Source organism: Salmo trutta, chromosome 16, assembly GCF_901001165.1.
Source record: "Salmo trutta chromosome 16, fSalTru1.1, whole genome shotgun sequence".
Lineage (NCBI taxonomy): Eukaryota > Metazoa > Chordata > Actinopteri > Salmoniformes > Salmonidae > Salmo > Salmo trutta.
The window spans coordinates 32,616,383-32,634,726 of NC_042972.1; the positions used below are offsets into that span (position 1 = coordinate 32,616,383).

Consider the following 18,344-nt stretch of genomic DNA (forward strand, 5'->3'; position numbering starts at 1 on the left):
AGTTTCCTCGTGTTCTCATAACATAAGAATTTTACTGTAGGTCTAACACACGTGGTGCATGTGGCTTGAAAGACATGACCAATAAATCAATTAAAAGGGAGCAATGTAGTTAGTAAACCAAAGATTTATTATGGTCTTTACAACAAATCAGCTGTGCAGGGCAGATGGTATAAGGCCAGAATTAAAAACGACTGAAGATTCAATTCTCAAGTCTTCCTCGCCATTCTCCAGTGGTCGTCAGCCAGCAGCCATTTGATGAGTTGAAGACTTGGTAGCCGGGATCTGTCCTTTACACCATTGCAACATTTGCTTCAGACGACCACGTTCAGCTCTTGGCACATCATGGACTGCAGACTTCAGTCACCAGAGAGGGCTTGGAGATCACAGCTGTAGGGTATGGATGGGCCAGTCTACTTAGATCTCTGCCTCATCTTTCGCCTTTTACGCTTCAGCCTACAGACAAGAGTTTCAATGAGTGAACAGCACTACATACCAAACTACTCAGCCATATCAGTTGAGATTGTTAAAGTCCCTACAGTTAACTTTGCACTGATCAAGTCTCCACCTGTACTCAATGAGAAAAAGTGTACACCCAGAATTGAACTCAATGAGCCTGAAATTGTGCTAAGCATGATTCTCAGTCAAACTCAAGTCCAGCCAATCTTGCAGTGTATCAGTTGCTCTGTACACTCAAAGCATCATGTTTGGCTAATGAGAACTTGTACCATTCATATCCAATGTATGAATTAAGGCAATGAATGATTCTTACCTGCGCATACGCTTCTTCCTCCACTGTAAGAAAACAAAAATACAACCTTGTCAAGTGAAAAATTGACATTCAAAACAAGCAAAGTATTTTGTTAACATACTGTTAACAAACAGTGAAGTTAAACATGGCACTGTCCCCACGTTTCATGAGCCAAGAATTAACAAAAAGCTAATTGCTCTCATTTTGTGGACAAATGTTGACATTCGTTGCGAGCATTTCTCCTTCGCCAAAATAATCCACTTGACTGTAGCATATCAAGCCTATTAAACATAATCAAACATGTGGGCGGGCAAGTGCCCCTGTCCAGTCATGTGAATGCCAAAGTTTTGGGCCTACCTCCATAAAACGTGTTGAAATTGTTGCATGCCGCGTTAACATTTATGTTCAGTAACGTTATATATATAACGCAATAGACGAGGCTAACCCTGAGACAGACTATCCTACTAGTACACCAGTTAAGTTATAAAATAAAGGAAGCTAGAGAAAGGTTCGTCTGGCGTTAGCTAGCCACTGACGAGTACTGACAAAGAGCCAAACAAAAACCCGCCAATAAGTTGATATTCATCAATTTACCTTTGCTCTCATCTTGTGGAGATGTGTCTGCAATAAAATATATAATAAAGTTGTTAGATGCAATGGATGCCAACAATTTATTCCACATTCGTTTGGATTCGTTTCGGGATAGCGTACAATAAGACTTACCACTAAAGCGAGGACACCAACTTGAAAGAGGATGTGACGAAGAAAGGGGAGGGGCTTTATAGTGCCAACGCAAAAATAACGTCATATTAACTTGCCCCTTGCTCAGCTCAGTGCTTTCTGGGAGATGTAGGCAGAAACGGTTGAACATAAACTAATATTTTATGTTGGAATTATGCACCTGTGCTCAGGTATGTTTAGTTTGTCTACAACCGTGTAAGTCTATGGGTTCAGTTTGTAATAGAAAGATGTGGCAGACTTAAGCCATAAGACTAACAAAATGGCCACACAAACTATCTATTCCCATAGATTGGAAAGCAGCTGCTGTCATCCCCCTCTTCAAAGGAGGTGACACTCTTGACCCAAATTGCTACAGACCTATATCCATCCTACCCTGCCTTTCTAAGGTCTTCGAAAGCCAAGTCAACAAACAGATTACCGACTATTTCGAATCCCACCGCACCCTCTCCGCTATGCAATCTGGAGCTGGTCATGGGTGCACCTCAGCCACGCTCAAGGTCCTAAACGACATCGTAACCGCCATCGATAAGAAACAATACTGTGCTGCCGTATTCATTGACCTGGCCAAAGCTTTTGACTCTGTTAATCACCACATCCTCATCGGCAGACTTAGTAGCCTTGGTTTCTCAAACGATTGCGTCGCCTGGTTCACCAACTACTTCTCTGACAGAGTTCAGTGTGTCAAATCGGAGGGCCTACTGTCTGGACCTCTGGCAGTCTCCATGGGGGTACGACAGGGTTCAATTCTTGGGCCAACTCTTTTCTCTGTATACATAAATGATGTCGCTCTTGCTGCTGGTGAATCTCTGATCCACCTCTACGCAGACGACACCATTCTGTATACTTCTGGCCCTTCTTTGGACACTGTGTTAACAACCCTCCAGACGAGCTTCAATGCCATTCAACTCTCCTTCCGTGGCCTCCAACTGCTCCTAAACACAAGTAAAACTAAATGCAAGCTCTTCAACCGATCGCTGCCTGCACCTGCCCGCCCATCCAGCATAACTTCTCTGGACGGTTCTAACTTAGAATTTGTGGACAACTACAAATACCTAGGTGTCTGGTTAGACTGTAAACTCTCCTTCCAGACTCACATCAATCATCTCCAATCCAAAGTGAAATCTAGAATTGGCTTCCTATTTCGCAACAAAGCATCCTTCACTCATGCTGCCAAACATACCCTCGTAAAACTGACCATCCTACCAATCCTCGACTTCGGCGATGTCATTTACAAAATAGCCTCCAATACCCTACTCAACAAGCTGGATGCAGTCTATCACAGTGCCATCCGTTTTGTCACCAAAGCCCCATATACAACCCACCACTGCGATCTGTATGCTCTCGTTGGCTGGCCTTCACTTCATAATCGTCGCCAAACACATTGGCTCCAGGTCATCTACAAGACCCTGCTAGGTAAAGTCCCCCCTTATCTCCGCTCACTGGTCACCATAGCAGCACCCACCTGTAGCACGCGCTCCAGCAGGTATATCTCTCTGGTCACCCCTAAAGCCAACTCCTCCTTTGGTCGTCTCTCCTTCCAGTTCTCTGCTGCCAACGACTGGAACGAACTACAAAAATCTCTGAAATTGGAAACACTTATCTCCCTCACTAGCTTTAAGCACCAGCTGTCAGAGCAGCTCACAGATCACTGCACCTGTACATAGCCCATCTATAATTTAGCCCAAACTACTACCTCTTCCCCTACTGTATTTATTTATTTTATTTATTTTGCTCCTTTGCACCATATTATTTATATTTGAACTTTGAACTTTCTTTGCTTTTACCTCCCTTATCTCACATCATTTGCTCACATTGTATATAGTCTTATTTATTTTTTTCTACTGTATTATTGACTGTATGTTGTTTACTCCATGTGTAACTCTGTGTTGTTGTATGTTGTCGAACTGCTTTGCTTTATCTTGGCCAGGTCGCAATTGTAAATGAGAACTTGTTCTCAACTTGCCTACCTGGTTAAATAAAGGTGAAATAAATAAATAAATAAATAAAATCTGCATTGACCCTTCTATTTTATTTAGTAGGTTTGCACTGACTCCATGTACACTTAACTTTATGTAAATAGAGCCAAATATATTTATACATTTAATTTAGTTTAAAAATTGATAAAAGTCACATTGTCCAAAAGATTTACATGGCTATCAAAACATTATGCCAGGGTAAGTCTACATGAAACAGCCCTTATTTTAAAGGTTTCTAAAATCCAGAGAAAACGTTAGTGGAAAAATGACTGGAACAATTTCCATTTGACGCTAGATTTTATGGGTATTGTGACACCTCCACTATGGGGCTCTATTGTAAACAGTATTGTCACTGACCTATATCTTACTTACTTTGTGTACTTATTTCTATTTCTCATGTTTTTTCTTCTACTTGACTTTTTAATGTATTTTTCATAGTAATACTGATACTGATTACTGCATTGTTGGGAAAAAGCAAGCAAAAAATAAATTTTACTGTACTTGTGCACAACTTTAAAAATGTGAAACTTTCCATCCATGTAACTTTCCTTTAAAATCTCATCAAGCAAATCCAACACAGGTTTAAAAATTCTGTGAGCAAGTTATTTTTCACCACACTAAACATCTGCGGTCCTCTTTACAGATATATAATCAGAAAAACTCTGATCATAGTGAAACTGAAGATCCAGGGAACCCGTAGATTATATAGGATTTTCCTCTGTGCCCTATACAGTCCATGAGTTGTGCTCTGATGGTAGAATTGTGTTCCATTTTGTTTCATAGAGCAAAAGCATCAATAGAAGAATAGTGGAAACTACTTTAAAAAATAAATAAAAAAACACACACAAGGCACTGGTATTATAAAGTTTATTGAATGTTTTCTTAATTTTCTGAAAATAAAACAAAAACACAGGGGATATGTATGTTGACTTACATGAAGTCTCTGTGCATGTCTGAGCTGACCAAATTAGGCTACACGGGGAGGTTATTCTGGTGGCTGGCTTCAAAAAATACTTGTATGCAATTACATAAAAAATGTGTGCAAAGTTACCACAGAAAAGTAAGCTAACTAATTACCTGTCACTAAAATCATTCTACTACAACTGTTGTCAATGTAGCTTTGCCAGATAATGATATGATATCTTACTTAGCAGAATAATGGGTTTGCATAAAATATGATTTCATGCAGTTCTGAATGAAGACACTGTTTAAAAGCTCCACTTAAAAGTTTCATATGTTAGTAGATGGTTGATAAAAATTAGGTATCGTTGAAAATAAAAACATATTTCTAAAATTGTTTGACTGAAAACAGCGCACTATTTCCTAAAAAAATCCCCTACCAGGAAAGAAGGGGCTGGCAGTAAATGTAGCAGGGTTCGTTCCCATAAAGTATTCAGGTGTTGGTGCGAGAATTCTGTTCTCTAAATTCTGTGCTCTAACCGTTCAATTCTGTCATGTTTGAATAACTGTAACACTTTAACCAAATAGGATTCTAGGCCAAAAGATTTGAGGGGCTAACTCAGTCTCCTTCATGTACAATGAAAGTACCAAGTCAGCTTATCAGGGTTTGGAATTATTACAAAGTGTGACTGGCACCCCAACATTATTTTACAACAAATATCATCCAGTTTAAATTAATTAAAATAAAACTTGTTTCGTTTACTTTTTTTTTTCAAGTTTATAAAACTTCACCTATAGATGGCAACCATCCTGAAGTCAGGTAGCTACATCACCTAACGATATGATGTAAAAACACTGCTACAAAAGGTTATTTATCCATCAGATTCCAAAAATGTGTTTCCCCAATCTCATATTCCAGTTAAGTATCAACGGCAAATATGCTGTTTACAACAATGTGTTACACAGGTGTGACCCTTATTCAGAATCAACTGAATGATGTGGGACACAAAATTGTATTTTCAACAGATTTGAGATATATCAAATGTATTCAATGGGCCATATGCTAGAAAAGGGCATGAGGGTCAAAAACAGCTAACAGTTGGGGAATATTTAGATTCACTTTTTATGTTTCCATTCTTTGGGGGGGTGTGAGTGTGTGTGTATGCATGTGTCAGGGTGTTGGAAGACAGGTAGCCATCTACTCTGCCGCTTTTTTGCTCTCCTCAGTTGGCTGTCCAGTAGCGGTTTCCACAGTCTTGGAGGCCTAGGAGAGAGGAAGGAGGGCACCGATAAGAATGGAGGGAGCGAAGAGTGTATCGACTTAATTCAGTTTTCATATCAAATACCTTCTTTTTCTTCTTCTTCTGTGTTTTGCGACTAGCTGAGCTCTGCAGTAGAGTCTGAGGGAGAGAGAGGGATTATTTTTTGTCAATCATGAGATTTCTTCTATGGAAGCCACAACAGAGCTGGCCAGTGTGGAAATATACCGGTCAAAACCTCAGATGCCATCTCATAGTTATCTAGTTTAGGCTCTGAGGTGCAAATCCCTGTTCATTAATAGTTATTCATGTAATATGAGCAGTGAAGAGCCTTTCAGGTTGCCTGGGGGCTCTGGGCTGGGATCCTTACTTACCCTAAGCTCTGCGTCCTGCACTTCGTGCTCTGACTTGTAGAGCTCTGGCTCAAAGGGTCCACTGGTGATTCTATGGGGGCCGTTGGCCATCAGCAGCACTGTGAACTTAAACTGGGCCACAAACTCTCCTGAGAGACAGAGTGAGAGATGAGACAGGTAACTCAAAACAGAAGGAAAGTGCACAGAGGATAGGAAAAGACAGATGCAGAGACTCACCCTCCTTCTCGTTGAGCACACTGAAAGGCTGTAGCAGCTCGTGTTTGGCACACTCGACCACGCCCAGGCGGGCTTTGGCCTCATCCTCAAACGCCCTGAGAGGAGAGCAACAGGACAAACCCGTTAGCTGAGGAGGTTTCCAACATACATTCAAAGCACCTGACTCAGCATCAGAGATGGTTGATGATTTTTATTTTTAAATAAGAGTATGGTCTTGGTTATAACATCTCTCTGACACTTCTAATGTGCTTCCATTTGGTGTCCTACCTGAGAGTGAAGGGCATGGCATCGAAGCGTCGCTCCACCTCACTGAAGAACATGCGGGAGGTCTTCATCTTCAGCCCGTACTGCTTACTGGGGTCCCTCTTGTAAATCGTGGTCCTCTGGCCTCCATCCCTGGCCTGGGCATAGGAGCATAGAAACATTGGACAGTCACATTTAGCCAGGTAAGAAATGTAAAGGAAAAAGATTAGTATGGGGCTTCTTAGGACAGTTCATTGGAGCAGTGAACAAAAAAAATAAACATCTCCCTCTCTCTTACCTTCCCTTCACCAGTGCTGATCAGGACATCCACAGCGTAGACCTCGTGCACCTCAAACTCCGCCTTCTCATGGTCCTTCCTGCAGATCGGCATCAACAGTAGCCAATCAGAGCAACTTCCACACAACTCAAAGCTTTCAGTTTTCATTCAGTCTTAGTGTCCTCCTGTCTGTCTTTGTGGTATTGTACTTTGTCAAAGCACTATTCTCCACAATTCTCTGGGGCGGCAGGAATTATTACAAAGTGTGACTGGAGCGGCAGGTAGCCTAGTGGTTAGAGCGTTGGACTAGTAACAAGTAACCGAAAGGTTGTAAGATCGAATCCCCGAGCTGACAAGGTAAAAATATGTCGTTCTGCCCCTGAACAAAGCAGTTAACCCACTGTTCCCTGGTAGGCTATCATTGAAAATAAGAATTTGTTCTTAACTGACTTGCCTAGTTAAATAAAGGTAAAACAAAATAAAAGTGTTCAAGTGCTTGGAAATTAATGTACCTTTGCTGGTCTGTGGGGTTCTGAATGATGGTTTTCTCTCCATCGATGATGTGCTGCTTCAGCTGATGAGATAACATACCTTAAACAGAAAGGTACAAAAAAAAAAACATTGCAACGTTTTTCTCCCTACATTTGACTGTTGTCACACAACAGTAAAGTTCATACGTTAAAGGTCAGATAAAACTGTTGATTCACTATCTTAGACCCATGAACCAGAGTCAACTTAACTAGTAAAGGCACTCACCCTCGATGGCCGTGCATTTGAATGACTGAGCAATCTTGTTCCATGCCTCCGTCACCTTTGAGTTCTGATTGCCAGGCTTGACAAGGCGTAGGGCTGCCTCCGCGCACATGTGAGCTGCATTGATCACATCAGCTTTCTTCCCCGTCACTGGAGCCTCCTACATACACAGAGCAGAGGTGGAAACTTTAAGCCTGTTGCGATGAGGGATCAAAAACCAAGTCATAAGGTCATACAATGTACATACCTTAGTAGCTCCCACAACAAAACTATGAGCTACATTAGAGATGAAGCCGTCAACATGGACTCCAAGATCACTGCAGAAATAAAGGGGGCAGAGATGGAAAGGAAAGGGGGAGATGAAGTCATGAGGACAATAGAAGTGCTTCAGACATTCAGAATTCTTTCTGCCAGGGGTGTGAATACTTATGTAAATTAGATATTTCTGTATTTCATTTTCAATAACTTTGGAAACATTTCTAAAAACATGTTGTAATTATGGGGTATTCGGTGAAAATAGGTGAGAAAAAAATCTATTTAATCAATTTTGAATTCAGGCTGTAACACAAACTGTGGAATAAGTCAAGGAGTATGAATACATTTTGAAGGCACTGTATGTAATTGTGTAAAAGGACTAGATGAGATTATTATTTCAATGTTGTGTTCCCAAAGATCATATGGGAAAGATGTCAACAAAAAATACAAGGTCAGACAAATATGAAAGAATGGAATGTGTGTGATTATATTACGGTGAGTGAGGATATGCTTTGTTACTGGTTTGTTCATGTTCACCTACAACAATACTGCAGGGGGCTCAATGTATCTCAAAGAGAGCAACACTAGCAATTTCATTGTCATGGTGGAAGGACACACACGGGATTTTGTTACAGTAATGAAAAAGGTTACTTTTCAGATTCTAAGAATGGCACAGCCATACAGTACCACAGCATAAGCTGGCATTTAACCATTAGTTGGGTCTTAAACAATATTCCAAACAGTGACATTCTTATATATTGACACAAAACAGGAAAGGTAGGGTCAGACAGATAGATGAAGACAAAGGTGGGCAATTCAACAAGTAAGATGAAGAGGCTTGCTCAACTATGCAATGGCCAAAGTGACAATTGAACACCAATGCCAGATGAACATGACATGTAATCCAATCATTACTTAGAATTTGCCACATGACAGATAGACATAAGGCACACAGACATACAGAGAGACGAGACCTAACAGAAAATACAAGCCAACAGCCAAGCATCAGATGCATGAGAACACAGCCCACAAGATGACAGACGAGAGGGGTACTAGAGACACACAGAGTGATGGGGGCCACGTTACTACAGATGGAGGTTCCTACATTTTGACCAGGTCCCCATCTTTAAGTGTGTAGTCAGGGTCACTCTTCAGGGGAGAGAAGTGGCAAACACAGTTATTGACTGAGACGCTGGTAGGGAAGGCAATGCCTGGAAGAGGGAAGAGAGAACCACCAAATCTTTAATTTAAAATAATCTGTAGTGTTTGTGAGAGAGACCTGACTGATGTCAAATTACGTCCCTATTCTTGCCCCATATCACTCTTCATAGTTCTGTCATCTCACTGGCATATTCAATGACCCATCCCACGTTCAGGCCCATTGTGAATGTGTGGCATGGACACATGCAGACTCCTGCCAGACTGAACTGATCTGGTGATGTTTCTAATTTGGAGACAGTATGACAACACACTGACCCACTCACGAGAACAACCACTGCTTTGAACCACCTGCCCTACATAAACAGCGATGGGAGACAGGGCAAACAGTCTTATCAGTACAGTAAATAGCCCCATTCCTCTTGCACTTCTCACCCATCCTCATCTCCCCTCTATCCCAGCCCCTCACCTTTCTTTAAGTCTTTCTCCTTCCTGAAGACCTTGCCAGTCTCGACCATGATGTGGGCATCTCCCTTCTCACACAGGTTGACGACAGACACCCCTGACTTGGCCGCCTCAATCACCACACGCAGGGCCTCTGGATAACAGACGAGAGGGCAGTCAGGGGACTAGGAGGTGGAGCGGTATCAGACAGATGAGGTCAAAAAGATGAGTGTAGAAGTGAGACCAAAGATGTCATTATTACATTCAATCGCACCATATGCATTCTCCATGAATAAGACTACCCATTATGGTTGTATTATGTCATGATGAATCAGCAGCCATTTAACTAGTTTCAAAGTCGGGTTATGAATCCTAACCTAGGGACTGAGGCCAGTCTCTGAAGTCCATAGCTGGAAACCAGCCAAACATCCAGTGCTAAACATTCAGAAAGTATTCTTACCCCTTGACTTTTTCCACATTTTGTTGTGTTAGAGCATGAATTTTAAAAAAAATATAAAAAATTGAGATTATGTGTCACTGGCCTACACACAATACCCCATAAAGTCAAAGTAGAATTATGTTTTTAGAAAATGGTACAAATTAATTAAAAATGAAAAGCTGAAATGTCTTCAGTCAATAATTACTCAACCCCGTTGTTATGGCAAGCCTAAATAAGTTCAAAGGGAAAAAATGTGTTTAACAAGTCACATAAGGTGCACACTTACTGTGTGTAGTGTTAACCATGATTTTTGAATGACTACCTCATCTCTGTACTTCACACATACAGCACCTATTAATACATTTTTATATGTAACCTTTAACTAGGCAAGTCAGTTGAGAACAAATTCTTATTTACAATGACGGCCTAAACCGTCATAGGTTAGTATTGTGGAGTAACTACAATGTTGTTGATCCATCCTCAGTTGTTTTCTCCTATCACAGCCATTTAACTCTAACGGTTTTAAAAATCACCAATGGCCTCATGGTGAAATCCCTGAGCGGTTTCCTTCCTCTCCGGCAACAGAGTTAGGAAGGACTCCCTGTATCTTTAGTGACTGGGTGTATTGATACACCAGCCAAAGCGTAATTAATAACTTCACCATGCTCAATGCAGTGTCAGCTATTTTTACCCATCTACCAATAGCTGCCCTTCTTTGCGAGGCATTGGAAAACCTCCCTGTTTTTTGTGCTTGAATGTGTGCTTGAAATTCACTACTCGAATGAGGGTCCTTACATGTAATTGTATGTGTGGGGTACAGAGATGGGTTGATCATACATTTTTCTTTAACACAATTATTGCACACAGAGTGAGTCATGCAACATATGATTTGTTAAGCAAATATTTACTCCTGAAATATTCAATACTTAGGCTTGCCATAACAAAGGGGTAGAATAATTATTGACTCAAAACATTTCAGTTTCTTTTTTTATTACATTTGCAAAAGTCTCTAAAAACAAAATTCCACTGACATTGTGGGGTATTGTGTGTAGATCAGTGGCACATGTCAATTTAATCATTTTTAAATTCAGACTGGAACACCAAAATGTGGAAAAAGTCAACGGGTGTGAATACTTTCTGAAGGCACTGTAGCTAACAGTATATCAGTAAGACCTACATTTCAGTTCACTTGGAACAAGTAGCTAACGTTAAATAGCTACCTACCCACACCACCACCCACACAGCTGGCTAACTATCAAACTCTGTTGTTCCAATTAATCTGTTAGTCAGGCAACATAAATGCAGTTATCCCCAAACTATGAACTAGCTAGCTATGACTTATAGAATAGCTAGCCAACTAGCTACATCTAGATAACTAACAAATAAGGTGGTTGGTTAGCTAGCTTGCGTGCTAAACTCGACAGCTAGCTGTCTGATGTGACTGTAGATGATATAACAGTTAACCTACGTTCTTGACAAAATAACCGCGTTAACATTGTTCACAAAACAACGTTAACGTGAAGTCAGCTTGCTAGCACCAACAGTTACAAGACAACTAGGACTGGGCCCCATTTCCATTCCACACGTTTCTAAAACTGCGACTAGCATGTCAAAGCACATGGCTGTTGGACTGTGCCTTCTTAGTCATTGATTGGGCTTGTTCGACATTACAAACGACAGTACATGCGACTGCCAACTGGCTGATGTCCAACATCACCTTGCATCATAAATAACGACTCATTATTATTTGTAGATCAGTCAGTCAGTCACAATTTACCCATGGACATTCACTGTTTTGACGCTCTCGAACAAGGCCATTGGTATGTGCCTACCTGTTATGGTGACTACCACTGTCACTACGGGCTGTGTGTACGAAACGAAAGGCATGCAGAGTAGGTCACCTCATTTCAAGTCCCTCCGATCGGACACTTACGGTTGGCGATGTCACCTCCCATTTTGTACTTAGTGACAACCAAGTCCTCCGCGATGGTCTGTTGTTGTTCTTCGTTGTCAGACATCTTGACAACGGCTCTCTTTACAACACTTTTCCTGATATGTCAAGCTCCAAGACCTATACACACACATCCAAAGCTCTACTCCGCTGCTAAAGCCCAGCCTCCTCGTCCCAGATTCTCCTCCCACCTTCTTCCTACGTAAGAACAAAAAACGTCCCAACAACCATGCCGCCAAAATGAGAAGTGAAGCTTCATGGTTTAGATTGTAGTTTTTAATCCCCTTCTAGTTACTATACATATACACTTAGCACCACATAATAAACTACATTTCACACATTCATCTACATCCACAACATGGGTTGCGTTCCAGGTCGTCTTTTTTTGGATTGGCACTGTGACGGAGCAGCACCTAGCACCAGGTGCTGTTCCGTCACAGTGCCAATCCAAAAAAAGATGAGTACAACATGCGAGTACAACATGCCAAGAAAGGTTCTAATCATTACTGACTCAAGTAGTAAATATTGTGCAAAATGTGGGTGACACATCCTCATCATCATATTCTCCGGTGACTCTGGAGCAGTCGATGCTCTGGAGAAGAGTCCTTTAGATACAGACGGAAAATGATTAGGCGGTTATCGTCAATCCAGACAACACTGATCACTGACTCACTGAGCACGATATACGGAGAGAAACCCCATCCCAACAGGGGGCCTTACTGCCTTTGTCAAGACAAGTTGTTAATTTATAATGTGATAAAATACAAATACCACATGATCATCTGTTTTGAATTAAGTTTGTGTTAATCATGGAAATATCAGCACTGTGCCATTTCTTTTGATGCCCTAAGGGGAGAGGAACATTTGAGTGTCTTACAAGTAGGCTAAACATTTGAAAACATTCTGGTTTATTCGATATTCGAATATGGTCAAAACTGATTTGGTTTCTGAAAAGATAAATGAATGAAGAAGCCCTGAACAGGAGAGCTAGGACAAAATTACAGTAGGTGCATGCACACTGCCCAGGTGAGGAAACGGTCAGCCTCAGGCATGGATTTCAGTACCAGAGTGCATGCTGCGCTTTTAAGCATGGATGTTGTTTCTGGTGTTGAGCTCCAGTAATCCGCTCAAACCAAGTGCAATAAAGATGACATGGAACGTGCCCATTCATTTCTCACTTACCCCAATAAATGGGACTGTCAGAAGAAAACAGCAAGACCAGCACAATAGCACTAAAGATCTAGTATCAACAAACTGAATGAGAACTATGTCCCCCTGATAAATAACAATTATGTACATTCTTCAAAGATTTTTATTATTAAAAAAGCAACAAAAAAAATCACTAAAAGGTAACATTAACATATTCAAAACATGAAAATACAAGAGAAAAAGGACATTGTACAAATACATTTTTTGTTCTTATAAGTAAACACAAATACAAAGCTTGTAATCTGGCCATTTCATTCAGTGCCTCCCTCACTCACAGTGCCTTCCACTTGTAATACAGAAAGAAAACATCCCAAAGCTTATGTTATTATGGATAAAAACATGATCAATGTAAACCTGTAACAGACACATTAAAGATACAAACATAGAGATTCTGGGTTCGAGTCCAGGCTCTGTCGCAGCTGGCCTTTACCGGGAGACCCATGGGGCAGCACACAATTGGCCCAGCGTCGTCTGGGTTAGGGGAGGGTTTGGTCGGCAGGGATGTCCTTGTCCCATCGCGCACTAGCAACTCCTGTGGCGGGCCGGGCGCAGTGCATGCTGACACGGTTGCCAGGTGTACGGTGTTTCCTCCGACACATTGGTACAGCTGGCTTCCGGGTTAAGTGGGCATTGTGTCAAGAAGCAGTGCAGCTTGGTTGGGTTTCGGTGGACGCACAGCTCTCGACCTTCGCCTCTCCCGAGTCTGTACGGGAGTTGCAGCGATGAGACAAGTCTGCAACTACCAGTTGGATACCACGAAATTGGGGAGAAAACGTGGTAAAAAAAAAAACATAAAATAAAATAAATTACATATAGGTATAAACATGCCATACATATTTTTAATAATGGATGGCTTTCTCCCCTCCCCTGGTCCTTCATTGATTTCAATTGGCATGGAAGAGCTACAGAGGCGGCTATCCTCTTCAGTGCCAGCGAGGGAGGTCCACTTCCCTACGTGTTCACAGCATTAAGCTTCAGGAACAACCTGCTCTGCCAATAGTCTGGATTGTCAAAGGAGCAATCTCCGCCACTAGGTTCCCCTACCCCTGCACACACTTTTACAAATGTCCCCATCCCTGTGTGCTGACCCTCCATGCCTCCCACTGCGCCTTCACCTTCTCTCTGCACATTCTCATACTCCACTGGGTCCCCAGCTCCAGGGGCGGCCAGGGAATCCATGTCCTCGTACTCATCCACCTCTCCCTCTCCTCCTCCTTGCATCCTCAGACCCTCCCTGCCTCGCAGAGCCTGCCGCAGCTTGGGCTGCCTGTTAGTGTACTGATAGTCATCCTCTTCTACGTATTCGTCATCCTCCTCTTCCTCCACCTCTCTCTCGCCTCTCATCCGCTGTTTAGGCATAGCCCCAGGATGAGGGACATCTCGTGTTGGGGGATCGTCTGGTCTTTCACTGGCCTCTGGTCCAACACCTCGAATGTCCATGTACTTGTATTCCACATCACCAGAGCCATGTTGCTCTGTGTTGTCTGAATCAGAGTTGAGAGCAGGGAATTCATAGTCCTGGTGTTCTTCATTCTTGGTTTGGCCTCCCCTGTTCTCCCCAGCTGATGTCCTGTACCCCATGCACTTTGAGTACTCTGTGTCCGGCACAGAAGAGCATTGCCTCTTGTTCATCTTCAGCCGCTGTGGGCCATCATCGGAATGTCCAGGTTGCTGCCTGGGGGAGAGATACGTAATGGACGCCTGTTTGTTCATGTACTCATATTCCTCACAGGCACTGTCATGGTCCTCCGAGGGTCCTGATGGGTATGAGGAGACCTTGGATTTCTTCCCGTGAAGCAGAGTGACCTGGGAGCTAAACAGTATGGTCTCTGTGGAGAAGAGTGACAAGATAAAAAGGAGTGAGTAAGGTGATCCAGGGATCTGAAATGATCTGAGTACTCTTGCAATTAATACTGACATTCATATACTCAGAGTTATAACAATGCCATGCAACCATCCCCAAACACATGTCATGCAAAACCATATACACTTTTTATATGGCTTAATGAACATTCATAAATGCAACATGTTCAACAGACAGAAACTCAAAGATAGATGTTTCTATACATATTGTGTGGTATGTTGGTTTGCGTCATCTATCTCTGATATATCACCTCTCTCTGGGCTGTCACCCAGTCCGGGGAGCATGTATCCGCTCTGGTCCTTCTCCCCCTCTGTGTCAGGGGAGGGGGTCTCAGACGGCCCCCCTGACATGCTGTCCCTCTGGGACATGTAGGCACTGTCCTCCCGATGCCGCTTTCTCCGCATGCTGCCAGTCAATAAAAAGTATTCGCTCATCTCCAGCTCCACCACAGTGCCCCGCCCTTCGGAACTCTCTGACATGGTGCGGGCGGAATTGAGGCGAGAGCGGGACGCTGATGGCCACACCATCTATACAGGGGAATGGGGGTATAATGCAATATGAGTGATCAATCCTATAGGATTGATATAGGGTGGAAGAGGTGTTAGCATGTTCACATTTTCATGTACACTACTGTTCAAAAGTTTGAGGTCAATTAGAAATGTCCTTGTTTTTGGAAAGAAAATCTATTTTTTTCTCCATTAAAATAACATCAAATTGATCAGAAATACAGTGTAGACATTGTTAATGTTGTAAATGACTATTGTAGCTGGAAACGGCAGATTTTTAATGGAATATCTACATAGGCGTACAGAGGCCCATTATCAGCAACCATCACTCCTGTGTTCCAATGGCACGTTGTGTTAGCTAATCCAAGTTTATCATTTTAAAAGGCTAATTGATCATTAGAAAACCCTTTTGCAATTATGGCAGTTAGGCAGAGTTGCAAAGAAAAAGCCATGTCTCAGACTGGCCAATAAAAAAAAAAAAGATTAAGATGGGCAAAAGAACACAGACACTGGACAGAGGAACTCTGCCTAGAAGGCCAGCATCCCGGAGTCGCCTCTTCACTGTTGACGTTGAGACTGGTGTTTTGCGGGTACTATTTAATGAAGCTGCAAGTTGAGGACTTGTGAGGCATCTGTTTCTCAAACTAGACACTCTAATGAACTTGTCCTCTTGCTCAGTTGTGCACTGGGGCATCCCACTCCTCTTTCTATTCTGGTTAGAGCCAGTTTGCGCTGTTCTGTGAAGGGAGTAGTACGCAGCGTTGTACAAGATCTTTAATTTCTTGGCAATTTCTCACATGGAATAGCCTTCATTTCTCAGAACAAGAATAGACCGACGAGTTTCAGAAGAAAGGTCTTTGTTTCTGGCCATTTTGAGCCTGTAATCGAACCCACAAATGATAATGCTCCAGATACTCAGATAGTCTAAAGACGGCCAGTTTTATTGCTTCTTTAATCAGAACAACAGTTTTCAGCTGTGCTAACATAATTGCAAAGGGTTTTCTATGCCTTTTAGATCATAAACTTGGATTAGTTAACACAATGTGCCATTGGAACACAGGAGTGATGGTTGCTGATAATGTGCCTCTGTACGCCTATGTAGATACTCCATAAAACAAATCTGCCGTTTCCAGCTACAATAGTCATTTACAACATTAACAATGTCTACACTGTATTTCTGATCAATTTGATGTTATTTTAATGGACAAAAAATGTACTTTTCTTTCCAAAAACAAGGACATTTCTAAGTGACCCCAAACTTTTGAACGGTAGTGTATCTTTGTATGCAAAATGGTCATGGTTCATCTCCAGTGACTGACCTGAGGGTTATCCAGTCCTGGGGTCATAGGCAGGTATCCAGCCTGACTGCTGTGAACACCCTGAGGGGAATACAGAAATGGGACAGGATGGGGATTAGAGGAAAACAGGGTAACCAAAAGGTGGTTCGATCTGCCCATGTTACATAGATACGGGCCAGGGGTTTTCCTAGATAGGTCACATGGTCCGGAAAAACTTGTGGCTCCTTGTATAGTGTATGAATATGGAGAGATGACTAATATGAGCCCTCACCCTGTGACTGTCCATTCCTGAAAGTCTCGAGAGACTCCTGGCCTGTGACCGGTAGAGAGGGGGCGTGCCGTCCTCATCCTGGTCCTCCTGCCCCGCCTCCATGTCATCCAGCTTTGTGTTTCGTTGGTGAGATACATCTGAGGGAGAGTCCGACGGGCTGCATTCCCCCTGGTGGAATGCAACTTCAGTCATCATAATCATCATCATCAAATTCTCCAACAACATCATTATTATCCTCATGAGCTGACATTTGGTTTGGATGAACAAGAGTGTAACTGTCAAGTAAACGGCACAGTCTTTGGACTGTAATGACTGGCATTTGGGAGTGGAAAAGCACATTCTTAGCATATAGATATGTAGGGCTACTGATAACTGATTTCTTAGTTTTGTCCCATGGAATAAATGTTGTGGATCTTAATGTTTTTCCTCATACAATTGCAACAAATAATCTGCTCAGACCCCAACCAAGGAGCATTAAAAGTCATGCTATAAATTCTCAGACAACCCAAAGATTCCTTGATGCCCTTCCAGACTCCCTCTGCCTACCCAAGGACGTCAGAGGACAAAAATCAGTTAACCACTGTCGTGTCTTTGGGTACCATTAAACTGAAGATAGGTTTATCAATTAACTCCCTGTAATTATTATCACGCGATTAAACTGATTAATCGTTTAATTGTAATTAACTAGGAGATCGGGGCACCAAGAAAAATATTCAGATTACAAAGTTATAATTTTCCTAATATAACTTTCCTATATTATTAAAATATAGGCCGATTATCTTCTGGTTTGAATGGTGTATTTTACCTCGCGTCCAGTCTCATTCCAAACGTCGTAAATTGTTGTATCTGCACGAACCCAGTCTTTACTAAAATCATCCATACATCAATTGTCTTCAAATCATTTATTTACTACACTAAGTAATTAACAGAAAACATACAAACAGTAATTATCGTCACAAAGGATTGGTATAGTAATGTGCCCTAATGGCTAACAAGCATGGCTGGTCTGTTAGACAATGGGTCATAAACGGTCAGCTGAGAAGTTACACAGAGTTCATTAATATTAACAATTGACAATTGAAGGCTCACTCATTCGGGAACAATTGCAATCAATATATATTTACGTTCATGTGTCGTCGGGATTCTTGTTGGAGAGTTCTGTTGAGGAGTTTTGTCCGCGTTCTCTCTCTCTCTCTCGGTTAGAATGGATCTTTCAGAGCGACATTCATTAATGTTGTCATAGAATGGATGTTTCGTTGGTCTTCGCGTTCGATGATATAATTTACTTAGCTGCAGACTAATAATTAATATCAAAGACTTGTTCTTATTCTGTCGATATCGATAGTCTAAAAGTTAACCACGTGGTATGGTTCACTTTCAGTAGAGTACTTGGATGATAAAACCTAATGGCCATGGAGTGCAGGCCTGGTCTGGAGAAATGTAAATCAGGGGGTGTTTTATA

The 18,344-nt window shown here is 42.0% G+C and overlaps 2 protein-coding genes and 1 long non-coding RNA gene across 5 annotated transcripts in view; all 3 read right to left on the minus strand.

The window, feature by feature from the left end:
* Positions 1 to 106: 106 nt before the first annotated feature.
* Positions 107 to 1,549, minus strand: LOC115150565 (uncharacterized). Its single transcript, XR_003867125.1, has 4 exons — positions 1,472 to 1,549; positions 1,343 to 1,369; positions 770 to 792; positions 107 to 453 (listed from the first exon to the last, which is right to left on the minus strand). It is a non-coding gene; the product is annotated as an uncharacterized LOC115150565 (long non-coding RNA).
* Positions 1,550 to 4,317: 2,768 nt separating this feature from the next.
* On the minus strand, positions 4,318 to 11,913 carry LOC115150564 (proliferation-associated protein 2G4). Its single transcript, XM_029693997.1, has 12 exons — positions 11,717 to 11,913; positions 9,370 to 9,498; positions 8,848 to 8,953; positions 7,735 to 7,804; positions 7,491 to 7,647; positions 7,247 to 7,325; positions 6,756 to 6,834; positions 6,482 to 6,615; positions 6,215 to 6,309; positions 5,999 to 6,126; positions 5,712 to 5,765; positions 4,318 to 5,629 (listed from the first exon to the last, which is right to left on the minus strand). Exons 1-12 carry the CDS (start codon positions 11,799 to 11,801, stop codon positions 5,564 to 5,566), a joined length of 1,182 nt encoding a protein of 393 aa, XP_029549857.1. The 5' UTR covers positions 11,802 to 11,913; the 3' UTR covers positions 4,318 to 5,563.
* A 1,762-nt stretch (positions 11,914 to 13,675) lies between these two features.
* The window catches only part of LOC115150566 (receptor tyrosine-protein kinase erbB-3), a 44,937-nt gene continuing 40,268 nt past the window's right edge, over positions 13,676 to 18,344 (minus strand). For 2 of the 3 annotated variants that reach the window (XM_029693998.1, XM_029693999.1), the window contains exons 25-28: positions 16,883 to 17,050; positions 16,633 to 16,692; positions 15,058 to 15,334; positions 13,676 to 14,772 (exon numbers count right to left, since the gene is read on the minus strand). In XM_029693998.1, the coding sequence (XP_029549858.1) occupies positions 13,895 to 14,772; positions 15,058 to 15,334; positions 16,633 to 16,692; positions 16,883 to 17,050 (1,383 nt within the window). In that variant the 3' untranslated portion in view covers positions 13,676 to 13,894. Of the gene's footprint in view, positions 14,773 to 15,057; positions 15,335 to 16,632; positions 16,693 to 16,882; positions 17,065 to 18,344 lie in introns of those variants that run through there. The other variant, XM_029694000.1, reaches the window with a different exon arrangement.